The sequence below is a fragment of the Sapajus apella genome, unplaced genomic scaffold (genome assembly GCF_009761245.1).
Source record: "Sapajus apella isolate SASKATOON/1434 unplaced genomic scaffold, GSC_monkey_1.0 scaffold46, whole genome shotgun sequence".
In the NCBI taxonomy this organism is placed as follows: Eukaryota; Metazoa; Chordata; class Mammalia; order Primates; family Cebidae; genus Sapajus; species Sapajus apella.
The window spans coordinates 7617833-7640256 of record NW_022436986.1 but is presented as its reverse complement, the minus strand read 5'-3'; the positions used below and the strand labels follow the sequence as shown (position 1 = coordinate 7640256).

The window sequence follows — 22424 nt, the reverse complement described above, 5'->3', positions numbered from 1 at the left end:
TACTTAGAAGGCTGAGGTGGGAGGATTGCTCCAGTCTGGGAAGTCAAGGCTGCAGAGAGCTGTGATTATGCTACTGCACTCCAGCCTGAATGACAGAGTCAGACTCTGTTTCAGAAAATAAACAAGTAAGTTGCATCCAAAACATACACTACTTTTAAAAAATTATTATAGAAAGCTTTGAAATTACTCTTTACTCACTGTTGAGTCATGTCATGCCTTACTATGCCTAATTTTGTTATATGAATATTTTTGTCATACAAGATAATTGTATAACTTCTTAAAAGTCTTTCAAATATACTTTAAAAAGCAAAAAAAACCTTTAGAACAGCGGTTGTCAGCTGAGGGTGACCCTGCCCTAGGGAACCTTTTGGAATGTTTGGAGACATTTTTGATTGTCACTAGTGGAGGAGTAAGTGATCTCGGCATCTGGTGGATAGAGGCCGGGGTACTACTAAACATTGTATTAATACAACACACACAAGACAGTATTCTATTTCTACGCAAAGAAGAATTTATCTGGCAGAGAATGTCAATAGTGCTGAGGGTAAGAAACGCTGCTTTACAACAATTAAGTTCACTGTGGTGTCATGAATTTGCATTGTCTAGCCTGCTCAGTGCTAGAGAAAGTAGTTCTCTGCTCAGTCCTTTATTGCAGTCCAGCCTCCAAACACTGATGCGAAGAAGGACCCTCAGAAGAGGATCACCAGGGTCTCGTATGACTCAATTTTCCTCTTGATAATTAGGTTAACCTATGGAGTTCTTGGGTAACCTGTTGAGTTCTAGGGTGAGAGTCTTGTTCAGATCGGTGATACTCTGGCTCACCAAGGATGAGTTTCAAAGGGGGAATAGATTCAGTCTCTGCACAGAGCAGAGGAACCAAAAGCAACCTCATCACAATTGCTTGAGACTCAAGCAAAGGTTGCTCCCTGGTTATGCCTTCTAGGCCAGTTACGGTCTCAGCTTCAGCATCCTTCCTCCCCTACATCATTGAACTCCAGCCACAGGCCCAATCCTGATCCCTAGTAGGAAGTAGCAAAAATCTTAGTCTCTACGTCTGGTGACTTGGCTGCTTATGTGGTCCAGAAACAGGGCTTCCATATTTTTCTCCTTAAGATTCTTCCTGGCTCTTTCCTCTTGACCTGTGTATCTGAGCTTCAGCTATGGTTCCTGTTGCTGAGTTCTAGAAATTATCTCCATCTGTGTATAGGTCCATGTCTTGCCTTGCTCTTGACATTTGTCTTTTATGGTCTAGACTAATGGCTCAGAAAGAAAGTTGGGTGCCTGGGCACTGTTCCTTATCTTTAGACTACCTAGGCAGCTTGAATGTCCTTGGTCAGCACATGGAGCTGATCTGGTTCCCTGGGATCATCCCTGTGTTGATTGCTCTGTCGTGCTATGAATTCACTGCCAACTTGTCAATTCTCATGGTATGACAACCTACCCTCTCCATTTAAAATTACATACCTGCCACCACAAACTCCCTATTTCTTTTCCCTAGTTATTTTTCTCTGGAGCATTTATCTTCGAACACTATAATTTATTTATTTTGTTTAATATCTGGCTTTTTCTATTAGACTATAAACTGAGTGAGGGCACATTTCTATTTGGTTCACTAATATATTCTCAACACCTTAATCTGTACCTAGCATCTAGTAGGTGCTCAGTATTTCACTGAAGGTTGGATGAACATGACTGGGCCCCCAGCTATACTTTAAATACTGAATGCAAACAGAAATAGACTAATTGAATCAAATAAAGTCTTTTGTCTGATAAAGCACATTTAAATGACTTTAAAATTGGGGATTTTCTAGTTCTCAAAATGGCTGACATTAAGCTTGTCCCAGGGTATCAGTTCTTAAACCACAAAATGCCATGACCTTTGAAACTGCATTTAAAATATTCATACTTCACTTAGACCACAATTGATTTATGGCAATTAATTAGTGTTACATGAATTAGCTGTTTACCATGGCACTTTTTATTCTGTCCAGTGCTACCTATTCCTTGGACCTGACCTAAATGGCAGAAGATTTGGTTGGTATTTAATTAAATTTTTATTAGAAGTAATAATGTATCAACTCTGTAACCCAAAGTGAAAAGACTATAATGAATAGCTTCTGGATGACAAGCTATTTTAGGTGCTAATAGTCTAAAGTTGGCATATTTGAATCAGTTTTTTAATTAACTCAAAGCAGCTATTCAGAAAAGGAAAGTTAGTTTTCCTTCTATATGGTAAACAAACCAAAAACCTTCATCAAATTCTAATGCTTTCTATTCATTACTTTTCAATATTAAAAAGTCACCATTTAATAATTGATATTTACAAAAATATTTACTCAAGTATATTTGTGAACATAATTTAACTGAACTTCATTTTTTTTTGAAAATATGACTTCCTTATTTAGTCACTGCTACTGAAAACAAAAATGTAGACATTTAACTCTCTTGAGAACTTAAATCTGTATTACTGATATTTTGCAATGGAATGTAGTAGCAAAGGAAACGGTATGAAGTAAAAGGAATGAAGAGGGGAAAATGAGGAAAAGAGGAGTTTTGAGACATGTTACTAATCTGACTACATTTGTTTTGGTAAAGTATAGGTAGTATAAAATATAGTCAGTTTCACCAGTTTCTTTCCTCCCTTCCCACATTATATAAATACAACTTGAGAAACTATACAATGGTTTAGAAGTGGACAGGTAAGTTTAGCTATGATGTTTTTATGCTTAAAACCTGGGAGGAAGGCATCTTTCTTAGAATGAGAATCTTTGGAAAAAATTTATTGTTGGATTTATGAATCAAAGGAATTTAATCCTCTCTGTCAAAGCCAACACCATTAGCATTTGGTAAAGGAGGAGATGGTTGAATTTGGATGTTTTCTCTTTGACTTCACTATTCTTGTCATTTTCCCACTTGGATCTGTGGGGTGAAGCAGAAGCCTGCCCTTCAAATCCATGCCACACACACAGATGTAGGCAAAGAATTAAGGAAGCAAGTTGACATTTTCAGCTCTTCTTCCACACTGAAGACTATGGTAGAGAACTTGGCCATCCTTCTGGATAGCCGTTATTTTGCCTTCACTCTTTAAAAAATTATCTTTAGTTCTTTTTCTGATTTCCAAAAGTATACATATTCATGATAAAATTAAAATTAGAGAGCATTAGAAAGCCAAAAAAGTATTTGCTCAATTTGCCCATGATCCTGCAACTCAGAAGTGATGACATTTAATTTTTAGTGTATTTCCCTTCAGTCTCTTTCCTATGGGTAACACACACACATACACATAGACACTTATATAATGTATTCCTTTTATTTAAAACAATTATGGATTCATAGTATTTTGACTTTTCACATTTCATGAATATTCTCCATGAAAAATTCTTAATACCTTTTTCTGAGGTTCCAACTTACAATAGCAGCATTATTTTTTTTTTAAATTTAGAGATATCTAACTTATAAAATAATTTTATTCCACAAAAATTAGTCTACATTTCTGATTGTTTCATTAGAAGAGATTATTTGCAGTGGAATTTGGGGTTAAAAAATTATTTTTAATGTTATTGAAATACACTGTTAAACTGCAATGCAGAAAGGGTTAAATATCAATTTACTTTCACCAGAATTGTATTAGAATCCCAAGTTTTTTCTTCTTTTACAGCGTAAAGCCTTGTTTTCTTGAAAACTATTTTGCAAATTCATTGGTCTTTTTTGCAGTGTCAAGCTGATGATATTTTTTGGAAAATACTATTTGTAGTGGATTGTAGAATAATTACATAAATTGAAAGAGAAAAGTCATGCCATTTGAGCTTTATTAGAATGGCTACCTAAAACAGTTGTCATTTTCCAATGTCAATTGCATAGTATGTATTTTGGTAGCTTTTTTTTTTTCTAAGAAGATAAAGTATTTTTTTCTTTAAATATTTTTTATTGTACTTTAGGTTCTGGGGTACATGTGCAGATCAGGCAGGATTGTTGCTTAGGTACATATACGGCAATGCAGTTTGCTGCCTCCATTCCCCTATCACCTATATCTGGCATTTCTCTCCACATTATCCCTCCCTGACCTCCCTACCCCCTGCTGTCCCTCCCATAGTCCCCAATAGACCCCAGTGTGTGATGCTCCCCTCCTTGTGTCCATGTGTTCTCATTGTTCAACATCCACCTATGAATGAGAACATGTGGCGTTTGATTTTCTGTTCTTGTGTCAGTTTGCTGAGAATGATGGTTTCCAGATTCATCCATGTCCCTAAAAAGGACATCAACTCATTGTTTTTTATGGGTGAATAGTATTCCATGGTGCATATGTGCCACATTTTCCTTATCCAGTCTATCATCGATGGGCATTTGGGTTGGTTCCAGGTCTTTGGTATTGTAAACAGTGCCACAATGAACATTTGTGTGCATGTGTCTTTATAATAGAGCAATTTATAATACTTTGGATATACACCCAGTAATGGGACTGCTGGGTCAGATGGAATTTCTATCTCTGGTAGCTTTGGGGCTGGAAAAAAAGACTGTTAAGCTCTTCAAAATAAGTTTTTCTAGTATATTTTGATAACTACCTTATTTTACTCTAATTTTTTCCAAAGAAAATATTTCCATTTAAAGAGTCTTTATTCTAAGTAGTACACTTTCTTATGAAAAAAAAAATCACATATACATAGAGTAAGTTACCTTTCTCAAGATAAACAGATCCATTCCTTCACCCCTCCTTCATGAAAAGTCAGAGCAGACTTCTCTGGCTTTCTCTTAGAAATTATGTTATTTATTTACTTTAATTTCCTAGGACTAAGCTGAAAGTAGGAATAAAGTTAATTAAACAGAAGGCGAATGAATATTTAAGAATCAGCATTTATGAAGCAAGTTTTAGGCAAATCTGTGATTTAACAAAGTTTATCTTTGCTCTTCACTCACCTTCCTCTGAGGTTCCCTCTTGTATCAGTCCATTTTCACCTTGCTGATAAAGACATGCCCGAGGTTGGGCAATTTACAAAGGAAAGAGGTTTAACAAAGAACACACAGTTCCGTGTGGCTGGGGAACCCTCACAATCATGGCAGAAGGCAAGGAGGAGCAAGCCACATCTTATATGGATGGCAGTGGGCAAAGAGAAAAAAGGAAGATGCAAAAACAGAAACTCCTGATAAAACCATCAGATCTTGTGAGACTTACTCACTACCATGAGAACAGTATGGGGGAAACTGTCCCCATGATTCAAATTATCTCCTATCGGGTCCTTCCCATAACACATGGGAATTATGGGAGTACAATTCAAGATGAGATTTGGGTGGGGATACAAAGCCAAACCATGTCACCTCTCAAAAATCATTTTTTTGGAAACCTGTGTGCCAGATACTTTGCTTGTCTAACAACTATGTTGTTGACATGGAATGAAAAAGATACAACTTCTGCTCTCCAAGGGATCGCAAATTAATAGGAGTAACAGATTTAAGTAATTATAGTAATATGAGAAGTGCCTATAACAGATGTAGGTGCAAGGCTCAGTGGAGGCCTGGAATACAGCTAGTTGTTGGGATTGGTAAACAGGTAATGTTACAGCATTCTGAAGATGAGTAGGGTTTGGCCAGCTTTTAAAGTGAAGGGGTGGCAATTGAATATTCTAGGCTGATGGTGCAGCACATGCACAGGTACTGAGGCAAGGCATCACACTTTCCTTTGGAGGGCATGTGAAGCCCTTTAACCTTATGGGAGAAGTCCTCACGAAGAAGTGGCTCCAGGTGAGGATGGAGACGTGTGAGGACCTCAGATTGTGAAGGGCTCTGTGGACTATGTTAAGAACACTAGGAATCCATTGAAAGGTTTTAAGCAGAGAATTGACTTGCTCATATTTTTCTTCAAAAAGATCAATAGCTACAAAATGGTCAATAGATGGTAGCTTTGTGGGGCTGGGGTGAATGCAATAAAACTGCAAAACAAGATATAGGGAGACAAGAATTTTTAATTGCCTAAAGCAATGGTTCTCAAACTTTAGATGCATCAGAATCACTTGAACGACTTGTGAAAATACATATAATGAGACTTGATCCCCATATTTTCTGATTTAGTAGGTATGGAATGAGGCCTAAGAATTAGCATTTCTAACAAGTTCCAATGATGTAAAGTGTCTCTCAAGTTTTTTACTTGAGGAACTGGATGGGTCCTAGTGTCATAAAAAAAAAAGAGGGAAATCATGAAGCAAGTGCTTTTTTTTTTTCTCTAAACCCAGCAATCCTCCTTGCGTTTCAGTGCTGTTTCCTCTAATACTCCAAAGGTTACATATTACCTGTGGACTGTCTCTCTGCTCTAACATCCCTTCCTTAGCAGGAGAATCTTATGATGCTGAACTCTAACTCCCCTTATTTGAATGTCTCTGACTTATCCTCCCAAGGTCTAGATCTCCATTAGCTTATAATAGACCCAAATGGACTGATGTGTCGTTGATTATAAATGAGAATTTGATGCTCCTCCAGGGTGACAAATTTCTACTTTACACTTGATCTTAGCCAAAAGGCCGAGAAGTGATACAAATTTCTACTTTAACAGTGGTCTTCCTGAACCATGCCTCACTCCGATGCGGTGTCTCACGTGGGAGTTTCAGACACAACAGACAATCGGGAGGACTGGTTCCTGGATGATAGGGCTCTTGTGGCATCCCTCAATGAACAGAAACTTGTGCTATCAATGCATACAGGTCTATATAAATGACAAGTGCCAGTCAAAATTTCTATTTCTTGGGCCCTGCTGCAGGTGTGTGGGTCACAAAAGGTATAATTTTTGTTTGCCTAAGGAAATAATGGTGACTTTAAAGGTGTTCCAATTTAATTGTAATAAATCTGTACTTTAAATAACTTGCTTTAATTATAAGTACAGGAAGCAGATTGGACAGTGGTCATAAATTCTTGCCTGAATCAAATTATGTATGTGTGTGTGCATGCATTACTTCTTTGGAAAAGTTACTCTATCCCATTTCCTGTCAAGATTCTTCATATGTACAACTAGGGCTATAAAATACCTTCCAGGGGCTGGGCACAGTGGCTCATGCATGTAATCCCAGCAGTTTGGGAGGCTGAGACAGGTGGATCAAGTGAGGTCAGGCGTTCAAGACCAGCCTGGTCAACATGGTGAAACCACGTTCTCTACTAAAAATACAAAAATTAGCTGGCCTTGTGGCAGGTATCTGTAATCCCAGCTACTCAGAAGGTTGAGAAAGAACCGCTTGAACCTGGTAGACAGAAGTTGCAGTGAGCTGAGATTGTGTCACTGTACTCCAGCCTGAGGGCAGGGCAATACTTTGTCTAAAACATAAAATACCTTACAGAGTTTTGGGTAGATTAAATGAAATAATTTATGTAAAATGTCTAGTTCTGTGTAATAAATATTCTCTTCTCTCCTCATTTCCCTTTGATGATCTCTTATCTTGCCCCTCTGGGAAGTGATCAAACTCTGGACATCTTTGGAAGGAACCATTGTTTGGAATGAGTGAAGTAAACAGTGGTGGCATCATATCGATCAGGGTAAACCTGATAAGCCAATTGCAAACTTCCATAGTCTGCAAAAACTTTTATTCTGCAAATACCATCACATGCCTGAGACAGTTTTAATGTTAAGAGCTACTTCTTTTAAATTAGATTTTCTTAGGTTTCCCGCTGCACTATTTCTTTCATATCGACTCCAACCAGATAAGTTATTGCATATTTGATTTTGATGTGATCATTTGCTTATAAGTTGAAGAAATTCAACCCTTTCCTACAACAGGAAGAAAAGATTAAGGATTACCAAAAGGCTTCTTAAGAGCATGCTGTATTCTGACCCTCACTTTCTCAGTTGTCAGTTCTCTTGTTCTAAATGGTATCATGGCTCCCTTAACAATTTGGTCAATAGGTATTTGTAGGATCTTACTAGAACACCATAATAGTTATCATTTATGGAGTACTTAATGTGTAGGAACTTTGTAAGATCTCTACTGCTACCTGTACCCATACACATTTATTCCCCTATCTATAATCATTAATCACTAGCACCTCAGGAGTTTTCATAAAAGTCCCAGGAGGAGGAATGTAGAACATGCCTTCATTATTCCCTGTCATGAACACTAATAAAAGCATTTGTTTTCCAACTTTGGAAAGACATTTTCAAGAATCTGATGGATAAGATTTCCAACTCTTTGTTAAATTCCCTGCATAAAAAAATTACTGGATTGGAAATCTCTGTCAGGAAGTTTATTTCTAAATTTATTTTATTGGTATCCCCTGTTGCCCTCCCCCAAACCCAACCTTTTGTCTGACTCTGCTAAAAGGTATATCGCAATATCCAGCCAATATTTAAAAAACCTGTGTCCAGTGAAATCTTGGATAACTGCTGTGTGGGGGGAAAATCAGTTGAAATCATTCATAAGACAATTTAAGAAGTACCACTTGAAGGGTCAAAAGTTTGATGTGGCAGTAGGATCAGGCTCAATTTCTGTACTTCGTAGAAAATTCCCAAAGCAGCCCTTGCTTTTAATGTTGATACATAGTTTGTTTTATTAAGTGTTTGCCTTTAGTAATTTTACCTATGTGTGAGAGCTTAGTTCAGCAAGGTCTTGTACTCACCTGTGAATCTTATGATCCTTCGAAGTAAGGGGTTCAGGTAACAGCATTCTCCGGTCAGAATTGTTTTCTCCTGAGCAATCAGGGATTCTCTTGTTGATTTTATGAAATACATGGATATCTCACCAATAAAAATCTAGGGAAGGAATTTTTAAGAAACGTCAAGTTGGAGATCTGTTTGATAAGAGGGACCCATGGCTTTAAAAACAAAATGTTGAGGACCCACAATCCTTTTAAAAGATACATTGGAGAGATGGTGAATTAGATAGTAGTTTGTATTTAATATTTCAAAAGAATTAGAGAAAGTGATATTAATCATTTCAGATAGAGTTTCAGTTTATAATGCTAAATTCTAAGGTCACATGGAAACAAGTTGAAATAATAAATTGTAACAGAATTTATGACAAGGTTCATGCTGGTATTGAATTCTTTTTTAACTTTCTGAGTTGCAATGATGAGGAATGATTCAGACAGCCAGTGCGTCCAAGAAGGCGTTATATACACACAACACAAGAGGTTACAGTAAGATCTCACTTAACATCAGTAGGTTCTTGAAAACTGGAACTAGAAGTGAAATGACATACTGTATGCTGTAAGAATTTAACTCTTGTTTATATCACTTAGTCTATGGTACAATTGGCTTTGTTATATAGCATGTTGTTTTGCTTAAACTTGCAGTTTCCAAATAACCTATCCACAACATTAAGTGAGGACTTTACTTAACTGCATTACTTTATTATGTGGCATTATGATTATTTACATTCTAAATTCTTATTTGATCATATTTGCCTCAGATAATATTTCTCCTACCCTGAACTGGTTGACTATCCCTTCTTTATTATACTGCATATCTATTTCTTGTTAACTTAAACTAATAAATATACATGTTGCCCTTTAAATCATAATGCCCTTATGTAGATTTGAAGTTCCCTAATAGCAAGGACTACATCTTAATAATTCTTTTTTACCCTATAGCACCCAGTACATTGTATTCTCATTTAAAACAAGAAATTGGCAGGAGACAAGTTTTTGTGAACACTGGCACTGCCACTGCCACAACTGAAACCTGAGACTCCTCAAGGAAGAGTAAAAGGTTAATTATCGTCATCTATTGAATACCTGGTGTTAGGCACTTCAGTATAATATTTTCATGCTCACAAGATCCCTCCTGTAAGCATAATTATCCTAGCTTTACCGTTGAGGAGTGAAAGTTCAGCAAGCTTAGGTAATTTACCTTCCAAAACTTACGAATGGCGCATGGGGGCACTGGAATTAGTATACACGTCAACTGGATACCCACTATTCATACGCCATTTTGATTTCCCTAACCCTAATTTTAACATTTCCGCAGAAGAATGTGATCTCACAGATGACCTGTGATTTTAGAGAAAATTTATCAATGTGTTAATTCCCATACCTTATGTTTTTCCTGTCATGCTGGAGTATCTGTTTAGACGGATAAAGACGAGGGCATAACAAAAAGCACATGCGTAACAGAAATTAAAAAGTAAAAAATTTCAAAACTGGAATCACTTATGTTGTTCTTCCTTTATGGGTTTCAGGAACTTAGACACACAAAGTCACATAATATCTGAAACATCTCTAGAATGTGGCCTATAGTTCTATTTAGACTACACTGTTCTACCTCAAACTGTAAGAGCATATGAATCTTTGAGCATTTAAAACATACTGAATTTAACATGCTTTGTTTTCTCTGTCCTCAATATTAAGTAAAAATTCAAGAAATATTTTTTATTAAGTCATTACTATGGACAAATACAGTGGTTAAGAGGAAGAACTCTGAGGCCAGGGTTTCTTGGCCTCGAAGCTGGGGTTTGTGATTTATTACTTGTGATGAACTTGAACAAATTAACCTTTCTGTGCCTCAGTTATGTCGTCTGTATAAACAGGATAACAGTGTCTATTTATAGGTTTAATAAATATATACACATATATGCATGTGCATGAATTGCTTAGAACAGCACTATACTATGTACTACATTAAGAGGGTAAAGTTGTGAAAACAATTACAACTGCATTGCATTAACATTGTCATCATCATTATTACTACTATTATTACAAAGCACTTTGTAATATCACTGGGGAGGCAGATTCCAAGATGAATAAAAGACTTATAACCTCCATGAGGATATAATCTACTGAAGAACACACACAAAGATTTTATAAAATCAGATTAGGTTTTATACACATTCCAAGGACAAAGTGCTAAGAAGCCAAGGCTCCTGGGTAGAAGGAGATTTCTCTCCTCTAGGAAAGTCAGTTTTCATCTCTAATGCCAAATGGATCTCATGGCTAGAAGACTCTGCTGCTTGTTATATATGTAAAAGATGCCATCTTTATTTACAGGAGGGCCTTTTGCCTCCTCTGCCAAGAGCACTTGATCCAGATATCTATCATGTCTCTTATCCCATGACATGGAAAATCTCAATCTACCTTAAAAACATTGAGTTCCTCCAGTTGAGGGCCATTAATATTGGTATTTTTGCTCCTACCCTTGCCTAGAATCTGAAATGTGATTGGTTCCTTCCCTTTTTTAAAAAAGAACTTTAATTTGAATTTAAAAGGGAAGAAAAGTAGACTTAACATTTTATGTGGCTTAAAAGATTCTTGCTCTTCCAGGCAACAAGGCCCTTGGCATCTCGGTAGCTCAGCAAGGCTTTTGGAGTTCTCCTTAATTCATGACCAACCTCCCTGGAGATGTCCTAAATCTGGATGATGTCACCTTGAAATGGACAGTGCTGGTTTAAATTGACATTAGAGAACAAATGGGGAAGGGAGAAAAAAACCCAGACAAACCAATGAAAAATAGAAAAGTAACTCAATATATAGGCTAAGATGATTGTAACAGTCATAAGCTACTTTATTTTGATAGAATGGTGTTTTTAAAACTTTAGTAATTATATTTAGTCTAGCTATAAATTTACTATGACTACATGTTGGCCAAATTTTTTTTTAACTGAACAAAATGGTCTTTAGCTTTTAGATATAAAGATCTTGCTGTACAGCTCTGTCATACTTTAAACATCACAAGACATCCTTGGGGTTCAGCATCAGCCTCGGCAGAGATAGGACAGATGTGTGGAATAACTCATGGTACCATGGTGTTATCAGCTGAATCAGAGACATCCACAAGGAAGGGCCAGCGAGGTACAAGACAGAAGCAAGGCCTAGGTGGGTTGCAGGTGGGATAATGGCTTGGCACTGGTACAGAGGGAGCCAAACAAGTAAGAACTGGGGTGGAAAGTAGGTGGGAAAAATAGAATTGAGTCATACAGGCAAACAATGACCCAGCACGGATCACCTTGGGAGGAGGTGTCTATGGTTGTACAGAGTTAGAAATATTCTGTGCCTCATATCCCTTGGAATTAACAATACATTGATGCTCCACCACATAAAAATATTTGAATAGCTTCTGGAACTCAGCCCTCTCTCTTTTCACATAAGACCTATCTCTGCCAAAATAAGGTGCCAAGGGCTTTGTTTGTCCCTAATATATATGATGGTACTACACTACCGTTTTTCATCTCAGTGAACAGATGGGGATAAATTCACACATGATTGGATAAATGAAGTAGTATTTCCCTGAAGGAGCTTTCCCTGGTTTTGCAGACTAGATTAGGTATTCTAGTTATACATGAATTTCTTACCTTGTGTTTCTTGTTTCTAGCTCTTATCACAAATAATTACATATTATTATTATTATTTGGTTATGGGATGTCTTACTTGTCTTACTCTTGGTTGCATCCTAAGCCAATACCAGTGTAAAGTTACACAGTAGTTACTCAATGTTGAATGAAATAAGTGTATCGAGTTAATGAAAGTCTTTTAGATGATAGGTTTAATGAAGCAGACTTTAAAGAAGAACAAATGATTTCTATTATTCAGACCTAATGAAAATGTGATTGCCTTAGTGGGGAAGCTTTGGTCAGGCCCTGTAGGAAAATTAAGAGACTGTCCTGTCACTACTGTAGTGCACTATACAGACGGCTAGCCCGACATCTACCCAATGAATGGGATTATTGTTTGTATGGCTCTTCATTTCTCTGTGATGTCTTCAAGGGCAGAACTTTTGTCTCTCCATTTCTCTGTGATATCTTCAAGGGCAGAACTTTTGTCCTTCCTTGTATAATGCCTAAAACAGAACCTGGTATATAGTAAGGACAATATCTGTTTTTGTTGGTTTCTATAGCCTAATCTTGGAAGTGAAATACTTGTTGAATAAATACCATATTGAATCCTTAAAGGATTTATTTTTGGATAGAACATTCCAACTTTAATTGTCCTGAAGATGAACACGTGAGGAAAATTGCACTATGTGCAGAAGTCACAGAATTCTTGCTCTATTGCTTAAGAATAAATAAAAATCAGAATAAATATAAACTTTTATACTAAATTTACTTATTTATTCAATTAGTGTTCAACAATTTGGGGGAGGGGAACACCCACTCTGTGCCTGGCATTGTACCAGTACTGGAGACACTGACATGGACAGATATATAGTAGGGAAATACAAACAAATCATAATGTGATATAAGAAGTGTATACATATAGATTTCTGTCCCCAGCTCCTGAGACAGAGTTCCTAAGGTCTTTGTAATTTCCTATGTGATTGGAGCATCTTTTGTTCTAATGAGACAATTGGTGAGCTCCTGGGTAGCCTAAGGGGTGGGGGCTGGTTGCCAGGGGAACCAACCATGTGATTAGAGGGTTGGCACTTTTAGCCCCACTCTCAACTCTGGGGAGAACAGAAGGGGCTCAAGGCCGAGTCAATTAACCAGTAGCCAGTGATTTAATTAATGTGTTTACATAATGAAGCCTCCATTAAAACCCCAGATGGACTGGGTTCAGGAAAGTTCTGCACTGACAAACATAGGGAGGTACCCACAGGGTGGTGAGCCCTGAGAGGCCATGGATGCTTCATGCCCCTTCCCACATACTTTGCCCTCTCCATCTCTTCCATATGGCTGTTCATCTGTGTCCTTTGTAACATCCTTTATAATAAATGGGTAAGTGTTAGCAAAGTGTTTCCCTGAGTTCTGTGAGTTGTTTTGTAAATTAATGGAACCAGTGGAGGGGGCTGTGGGAACCCCAGTTTACAGCTGATTGGTCAGAACTGTAGGTGACAGATCATTACTTGCAAGTGGCGTTAGAAACAAAGGCAGTCTTGTAAGGCCAAAGCCTCAATCTATAGAATCTGAAACCAATTCCAGGTAGATAGTGTCAGAACTGAGTTGAATTAAAGGACACCAGTTGGGGAATTGCTTTGTGTGTGAGGGAAATATATAATGTCTGGGTTAGAAGTGTAGTGTTGACTGTGTAAAAGAGTAGGAAAGACCTTTTGTTCACCCTTTGAAAATGTCATGAAATCACACATGATTAAAAAATAAACCAAGGAGATGTGAGAGAGACAAACACATGAGATAATAAGAAAAAAGCATTGTTTGTTTCAGTGATTTCAGAAGCCCATTTATTACTCTACAGAAAAGAAGTACAAATTCTAGAAATTCTCCATTCACTGATACTTTTCAAAACTTACACAGGGGACAAAAAAACAAGGTAGTGACAAAATTTACACACAACCCGTCTTCATTAAAACACACAAGTGTGTACACAGATCTAAACAAAAGCACACCAAAGTATAACAGGCTAAACAGAACTTGTGCAAAAGAGCTGGGTCTCAAGTTCATAAGTAAAATGTCTAAGACTCTCATGTCAAAAGTGAGAAGTGGTATAAGGATTATTACTGTCAGCCAACCACAGTCAACTAGAAAATGAGGTATGGAGTGTAAAAGAAAAAAGCAGAGCAAGGGTATATACTAGTGTAGTTATTGGCGTAATGTCTGGATTATATTAAGTGATAATGAATGTTTGCATAAGAAATATAGGGAAGGAAGAAGTGGCTAATTTTATAATTAAAATATAGTAAGTTATTCCTGGCTTTCAGTTAAAAGTGTGATGAACATAAAATGTGCTTATGAAACAATCCAATTCTCACATGCAAATGAGTAGGTTTCAGAGATGTTCATTTTCCTGTGTTTTGCTGAAATATATGATGGTCCATTCACTGGATCCCATGGTCTCATACAGGGCCCAATTCTGCTTGAAGAGAGAGAAAGAAGCCAGGAAAGTAAGGGGTCTTTCTTCTTTATGCCAAGCCTTCAGCCCACATTGGATGTTGGTGTGCTCACCATGGCAGACTTGTGACTGGTTTTGGCAATGGCGGGGGTCATCCAGCTGTACCTTTGCCACATCACTCTGCCTCAATCTATTACTCTGCTGAGAGAGCATCTGGGTCATGTGGGGCTCTCCATGTGTTCAGACTTGCCTAATTTTGATCTTTCTGATTGTTGGATAACAAACACCATAGCACCCATGCCAAATGAGAAATGGTCCAGTGAGAAATGATTAAAGCCAAACTAGATTGGCAATGCAAATGGATTCCATTGGTGCATTTTCCATCCCCCGACTTATGCCAGCTATAACCCCAACTGACACATGACCTTTAGATGATAGTGTCTATATTTTAATTAATGAATATAACTGTTCTATCTTGATAAAGTTATCTTCTGAATATGGAAACGCAAATATAAACAAAATAACCCTGAAACACAGTGGATCAGTTTGGCATATTATCTTTTAGGCTGTGTTTCTTCATAGATTTTATGTTTTAAAATTCAACAGATAAAATTGTAGGTATTTATTGAGTAAACCTGATGCATTAAAGTGTATGTACACTGTCATATGAATAAATCTAGCTAGTTAACATATGCATTACCTTACATAGTTATTATTTTTGTAGTGCAAACCATATTCACTCAGCATTTTTCAAGAATATGTTTTATTATAGTCACAGTATTATGTAATAGATCTCTTGGAACTTATTCCTCCTATGAGATCAACTTTTGTAGATTTCACATATAAGTGAGATCATGCAGTATTTGTCTTTCTGTGCCTGGATTATTTCACTTAACATAATGTCCTCCAGGTGTATCCATTTTGTCACAAATGACAGAATTTCCTTTTTAATGGCTGGAATATATTTCATAGTGTATATATATCACTTTTTAAAATCATCCATCCACTGCTGGACACAGGCAGATTCCATATCTTGGCTACTGCAAATAATGCTGCAATGAATATAGCAGTGCAGATCTCTGTTTGATATACTTATTTCTTTTATATATATATATATATATATATACACCCAGTAGTGGTATATATACTGCTACTAGATCACATAGCAATTCTATTTTTAACTTTTTGAGAAACCTCCATATGGATTCCTATAATGGCTATACTAATTTACATTTCCACCAGCAATGTGCAAGGGTTCCCTTTTCTCCATATTCTCACCAACACTTATCTTTCATCTTTTGGTAATAGCTATTCTAACAGGGGTACATTTTTATCTCAGTGTGGTTTTAATTTGCATGTCTCTGATGATTAGTGATATTGAGCATTTTTTTCATATATTTGTTGGCCATTTGTCCTCTTTTTGTCTATTTAGGCCTTTTCTTCATTTTTAAATTGGGATATTTGCTGTCTTGCTATTGAGTTGTTGGAATTCCTTATATTTTAGATATTAACCCTTATTAGACATATGGTTTACAAATACATTTTCTCGTTCTGTAGGCTGTCTCTTCACTTTGTTGATTGTTTTCTTCACTGTGCAGAAGCATTTTAGTTTGATGTAATCCCATTTGTCTATTTTTCCTTTTGTTGCCTGTGCTTTTGGGGTCATATCCAGAAAATCATTGCCCGGGTGTATGTCATGAAGTTTTTCTCCTATGTAAGACCTCATAGTTTTAGGTATTACAATTAAGTATTGAATCCATTTTGAGTTGATTTTTGTATATGGTGTGAAATAAAGGCTTAATTTTACTTTTCTGCATGTGGATAGCCAGTTTTCCTAACACAATTTATTAATGGACTGTTCTTTCCCCATTGTGTGTGCTTAAGACCTTCGTTGAAAATCCGTTGGCTATAAATGTGTGGGTTTATTTCTGGGTTCTCTTCTATTCCATTGGTCTTTCTTTATATACTAGTACCATGTTGTTTTGGTGACTATAGCCTTGTAGCATATTTTGAAGTCAGGTGGTGTAATGTCTCCAGATTTGTTTTTTTTTTTTTTTTTTTTTCTCCTTCAGGATTGCTTTGGCTATTCTAGGTCTTTTTTGTTTCCATATGACTTTTAGGATTGTTTTTCCTATCCTGTGAAAAATGTCATTGATAGCTGGGTGTGGTGGCTCATGCCTGTGATCCTAACACTTTGGGAGGCTGAGATGGGAGGATTACTTGAGGCCAGGAGTTCAAGACTAGCCTGTTCAACATAGTGAGATCCCAACACTATAAAAAAAATATGTCATTGATATTTTGGTAGCAATTGAGTTAAATCTGTAGATTGCTTCTGGTAGTATTAAACATTTTAACAGTATTAATTCTTTCAATCCATGAACATAGAATATCTTTCCATTTTTTTTATCTTGTTCAATTTCTTTCATCAATATTTTATAGTTTTCATTGTGGAGACTTTTCATCTCTGGATAAATTTATTCCTAAGTATTTTTTGTAGCTATTATAAATAAGATTACTATTAAAATTTTTTTTTTCAGATAGCTTGCAGTTAATATACAGAAGTGCTACTTATTTTTGTATTATGTTTAATATCCTGCAACTTTATCAAACTAGTTTATTCTAACACTTTTTTCAGTAAAGTCTTCCGAGTTTTCTATATATAGGATGTCATATGCAAACAAGGACAATTTAAAGTTTTTGCTTCCAATTTGAATGTGTTTTCTTTCTCTTGACAAATTGCTCTGGCTAGGACTTTTAGTGCTATGTTGAATAGCAGTGCTCGGAGTAACCCTTGTCTTACTCCACATCTTAGAGAAAAAACCTTTCAAATTTTCCTCATTGAATATGAGTTTAGCCATGGGTTTACCACATATGACCTTTATTGTATTGAGTTACATTTCTTTATACATAATTTGTTGAGGGTTTTTTTTAATCATGAAAGAATAATGAAATGCTTTTTTTTTGTATTTATTGAAATAATCATATGGTTTTTGTTCCTCATTCTTTTAAAGTGATGTACTACATTTATTGATTTGTGTATGTTGAACCATCATTGCACCACTAAGGTGAATCTCACATGATCACAGTAAATGGTCTTTTTAAATATGCTGTTAAGATTGGTTTGTTAGGGTTTTTCAAGGATTTTTGTATCTATGTTCATCAGGAATGTTGACCTGTATTGTTGCTGTTGTTGTTGTTGTGTCCTTCTCTGGCTTTGGTATTAGGGTAATGTTGGCTTTGTGAAATGAATTTGGAAGTAGTCCTTCCCTTTCAACTTTTTTGGGAGAGTTAGAAAAGGTTTGGTATCAGTTTTACTTTAAATGTTTGGTAGAATTCAGCAGCAAAGCTGTCAGCTTCTGGGCTTTTCTTTGCTGGGAGACTGTACATTACTGATTCAATCTCCTAACTTCTTATTAGTTTGTTCGGCATTTCTATTTCTTCATGATTCAAGCTTGGTAGAGTGTGTGTATCCAGAAACTTACCTGCTTCTTCTAGGTTATCCCATTTGTTGGTGTATCATTGTTCATGATAGTCTAATCTGATCCTTTCTATTTCTGTAGTAACAGTTGTAATGTTTCCTTTCTCATCTCTGATTTTGAATCTTTGAATCTTCTCTTTTTTCTTAGTCTAAAGGTTTGTCAATTTAGTCTATATTTTCAAAGAAGCAACTCTTCATTTTGTTCTTCTTTACTATTTTTCTAGTCTCTACTTTTTCTTCTAATTTTTTTTCCTACTAAGTTTAGGCTTTATCTTATTTTTGTTCTGGAACGTAGTTTAAGTCTAGTATTTCCTTATTGATTTTCTATCAGGATGATTTAGTTCCCTAAGGTACAATGTTAGATTATTTGGGATTATTAGATTATTTATTTGAGATCCCTGTTCTTTTATAATGTGAACATTTATTGGTATAAAATTCTCTTATAACTGCTTTTGCTGTATCCCATAAATTCTGATATTTCCATTATCATTTTTCTCAAGAAATATTTAAATTTGTCTTTTAATTTTTTCATTGACTCATTGGTTGTTCAAGAGCATGTTGTTTCATTTCTATGTCTTCATGAATTTTCTAAAGTTTCTCCTGTTATTAAGCTTTATGCCACTGTGGTCAGAAATGATACTTGATTTGATTTTAATCTTAAATTTGTTAAAATTTGTCTTGTGGCCTCACATACAATCTACCCAAGAGAATGTTCCAGGTACATTAGACAAGAATGTGTATTCTACAGCTGTTGGATAATAAAATATTTATATATGCCTGTTAGGTCTATTTGTTCTAGAATGTAGTTGAAGTCTGATGTTTCCTTACTGATTTTCTATCAGAATGAGATGATACCTTGCAGTTTCATTTGTTGGATAATCAATAGTGTTGAGCATTTTTGCATGTACCTGTTTACAACTTATATGTCTTCTTTGAGAAATGGCTATACAGATATTCTGCCCATGTTTTAATCAGATTTCTTAATCAGATTATTGTATTTCTTTTTCCTATTGAGTTGTTTGAGCTGCATATTCTGGTTATTAATCCCCTGTTATATGGATAGTTTGCAGATATTTTCTCCCATTCTATGAATTGTCTCTTCTCTTTTTTGACTTTCTCTTTTGCTGTGCAGAGGCTTTTTAAACTTGTGATCTCAGTGTCGATTTATGCCTTGTTTGCCTGTGCTTGTGGAGTATTACTCAAGACATCTTTGCCCAGACATGTGTCCAAAAAAGTTTCCCCAATGTTTTCTAATAGTTGTATAATATGAAGTTTTGGATTTAAAGCATTACGCCTTTTAAAAATCAAGAGGGAGGGGAATAGTTTCATTCTTCTGCATATGGACATCCAATTTTCCCAGAACTACTTATTGAAGAGGCTATTCTTTCCCCAGTGAATGCTCTTGGCACCTTTGTCAAAAATAAGTTTACTATAGAAGTATAGATTTATTTCTGGGTTCTCTATTCTATTTCATTGGTTTATATGTCTGTTTTCATGACAACACTGTGCTGTATTGGTTACTATAGCTGAGCAGTATAATTTGAAGTCAGGTAATATAATTCCTCCAGTTTTGTTATTTTTACTTAAGATAGCTTTGGTTATTCTGGGTCTTTTGCGATGCCATATAAATGTCAGATTTTTCCCCCCATTTTTTGAAGAACATCATTGGTATTTCTATAGGAATTACACTGAATCTGTGGATCACTTTGGGTAGTATGGGCATTTTAACAATATTCTTCTAATCCACAAACATGAAATATCTTTCCATTTTTGTGTCCTCAGTTTTTTTGCATCAGCGTTTAATAGTTTCATTGTAGAGCTTGTTCACTTATTTGATTAAGTTTACTAGGTATTTTATTTGTAGCTATTGTAAATGGGATTATTTTCTTGATTTCTTTTTCAGATTGTTCATTGTTGGCATATAGAAATGATAGCATTTTTTGTTTGTTCATTTTGCATCCTGCAGCTTTATTAAATTTATCAGTTCTAATAGTTGTTTTGGAATCTTTTTTTTCCAAATATAAGATCATATAGTCGCAAGGAAGAATACTTTGACTCTTCCTGTCTTTGTTTCTTTGTCTGATTAGCTAGCACTTCCAGTCTTATATTGAATAACAATGGTGAAAATGGGCTTCCTTATCATGTTCCAGATCTTAGAGGAAAGGTTTTCGGTTTTTTTCCCATTCAGTACTAGCTGTGGGTCTGTTTTACATGGCTTTTGTGTTGAGGTATGTTTCTTCTATACTCAGTTTTATGAGGGTTTTTTTGTTTTTGTTTTTTGTTTTTTGTAATAAAAGGATGCTGAATTTTAGCAAATACTTTTTCAGCATTAATGGAAGTGATCATTTTTTTTTTTCTTTATTCTGATGATATAATGTATCACATTGATTGATTTGCATATGTTGAATCATCCTTGCATCCCTGGGACAAATCCCACTTGGCCATGATAAATAATCTTTTTAATGTGTTGTTGAATTCTGTTTGCTAGTATTCTATTGAAGATTTTTGCACCCATGTTCATCAGGGATATTGGCCTGTACATTTGCTTTTTTTAAAATTGTACTTTAGGTTATGGGGTACATGTGAAGATCATGCAGGATTGTTTCATAGGTACACACATGGCAATGTGGTCTCCATCTTCCCATAACCTACATCTGGCATTTCTCCCCATGTTATCCCTCCCAAACCACCTCACCCCCACCAATGTCCCTCCTTTGGCATCCACTAGCAAACCTCAGTGTGTGATGCTCCCCTCCCTGTGTCTCTGTGTTCTCAATGTTCAACACCCTGCTATGAGTGAGAACATGCAGTGTTTGATTTTCTGTTCTTGTGTCAGTTTGCTGAGAATGATGGTTTCCAGATTCATCCATGTTCCTACAAAGGACATGAACTAATTTTTTAAGGCTGCATAGTATTCCATGGTGTATAAGTGCCACATTTTCCTTGTCCAGTCTATCATCAATGGGCATTTGGGTTGGTTCCAGGTCTTTGCTATTGTAAATAGTGCCACAATGAACATATGTGTGCTTGTGTCTTTACAGTAGAATGATTTATAATCCTTTGGGTATATACCCAGTAATGGGATTGTTGGGTCAAATGGAATTTCTATTTCTAGGTCCTTAAGGAAGTGCCACACTGTCCTCCACAATGGTTGAACTAGTTTACACTCCCACCAACAGTGTAAAAGTGTTCCTTTTTCTCCACATCCTCTCCAGCATCTGTTGTCTCCAGATTTTTTAATGATTGCCATTCTAACTGACTTAGGGTAGTGTCTCAATGTGGTTTTGATTTACATTTCTCTAATAATCAGTGATATGAGCATTTCTTCATATGTTTGTTGGCCTCATCTATGTCTTCTTTTGAAAAGTGTCTGTTCATATCCTTCTCCCACTTTTGGATGGGTTTGTTTTTTTCTTATAAATCTGTTTTAGTTCTTAAAAGATTCTGGATATTAGCCCTTGGTCAGGTGGGTAGATTGCAAAAATGTTTTCCCATTCTGTTGGTTGCTGGTTCACTCTAATGATTGTTTCTTTTGCTCTACAGAAGCTCTGGAGTTTAATTGTGTAACATTTTTCTATTTTGGCTGTTGTTGCCAATGCTTTTGGTGTTTTAGTCATAAAGTCCTTGCCTATGCCTATGTCCTGAATGGTTTTGCCTAGGTTTTCTTCTAGGGTTTTGATGGTGTTAGTTCTTCTGTTTAAGTCTTTAATCCATCTGGAGTTAATTTTAGTGTAAGGTGTCAGGAAGGGGTCCAGTTTCTGCTTTCTGCATACTGCTAGCCAGTTTTCCCAACACCATTTATTAAACAGGGAATCCTTTCCCCATTGCTTGTTTTTGTCCAGTGTGTCAAAGATCAGTTTGTTGTAGATGTGTGGCATTGCCCCCGAGGCCTCTGTTCTATTCCATTGGTCTATATCTCTGTTTTTGTACCAGTACCATGCTGTTTTGATTACTGTAGCCTTTTAGTATAACTTGAAATCAGGTAGCGTGATGCCTCCAGCTTTGCTATTTTTGCTTAGGATTGTCTCGACTACGTGGGCTCTCTTTTGGTTCCATATGAAGTTTAAGGTGTTTTTTTTTCCAGTTCTGTGAAGAAGGTCATTGGTAGCTTGATGGGGATAGTGTTGAATCTATAAATTACTTTGGGCAGTATGGTCATTTTCATGATATTGATTCTTCCTAACCATGAGCATGGAATGTTTCTCCATCTGTTTGTGTCCTCTCTTATTTCCTTGAGCAGTGGTTTGTAGTTCTCCTTGAAGAG

At 36.1% G+C, this 22424-nt stretch overlaps 1 protein-coding gene across 1 annotated transcript in view; it reads right to left on the bottom strand.

Moving 5' to 3' along the window:
- PLPPR1 (phospholipid phosphatase related 1) overlaps positions 1 to 22424 on the bottom strand; it is a 301254-nt gene that overhangs the window by 24349 nt on the left and 254481 nt on the right. The window contains exon 4 of the mRNA XM_032240206.1: positions 8590 to 8722. Within this exon, the coding sequence (XP_032096097.1) occupies positions 8590 to 8722 (133 nt within the window). The remainder of the gene's footprint in view (positions 1 to 8589; positions 8723 to 22424) is intronic.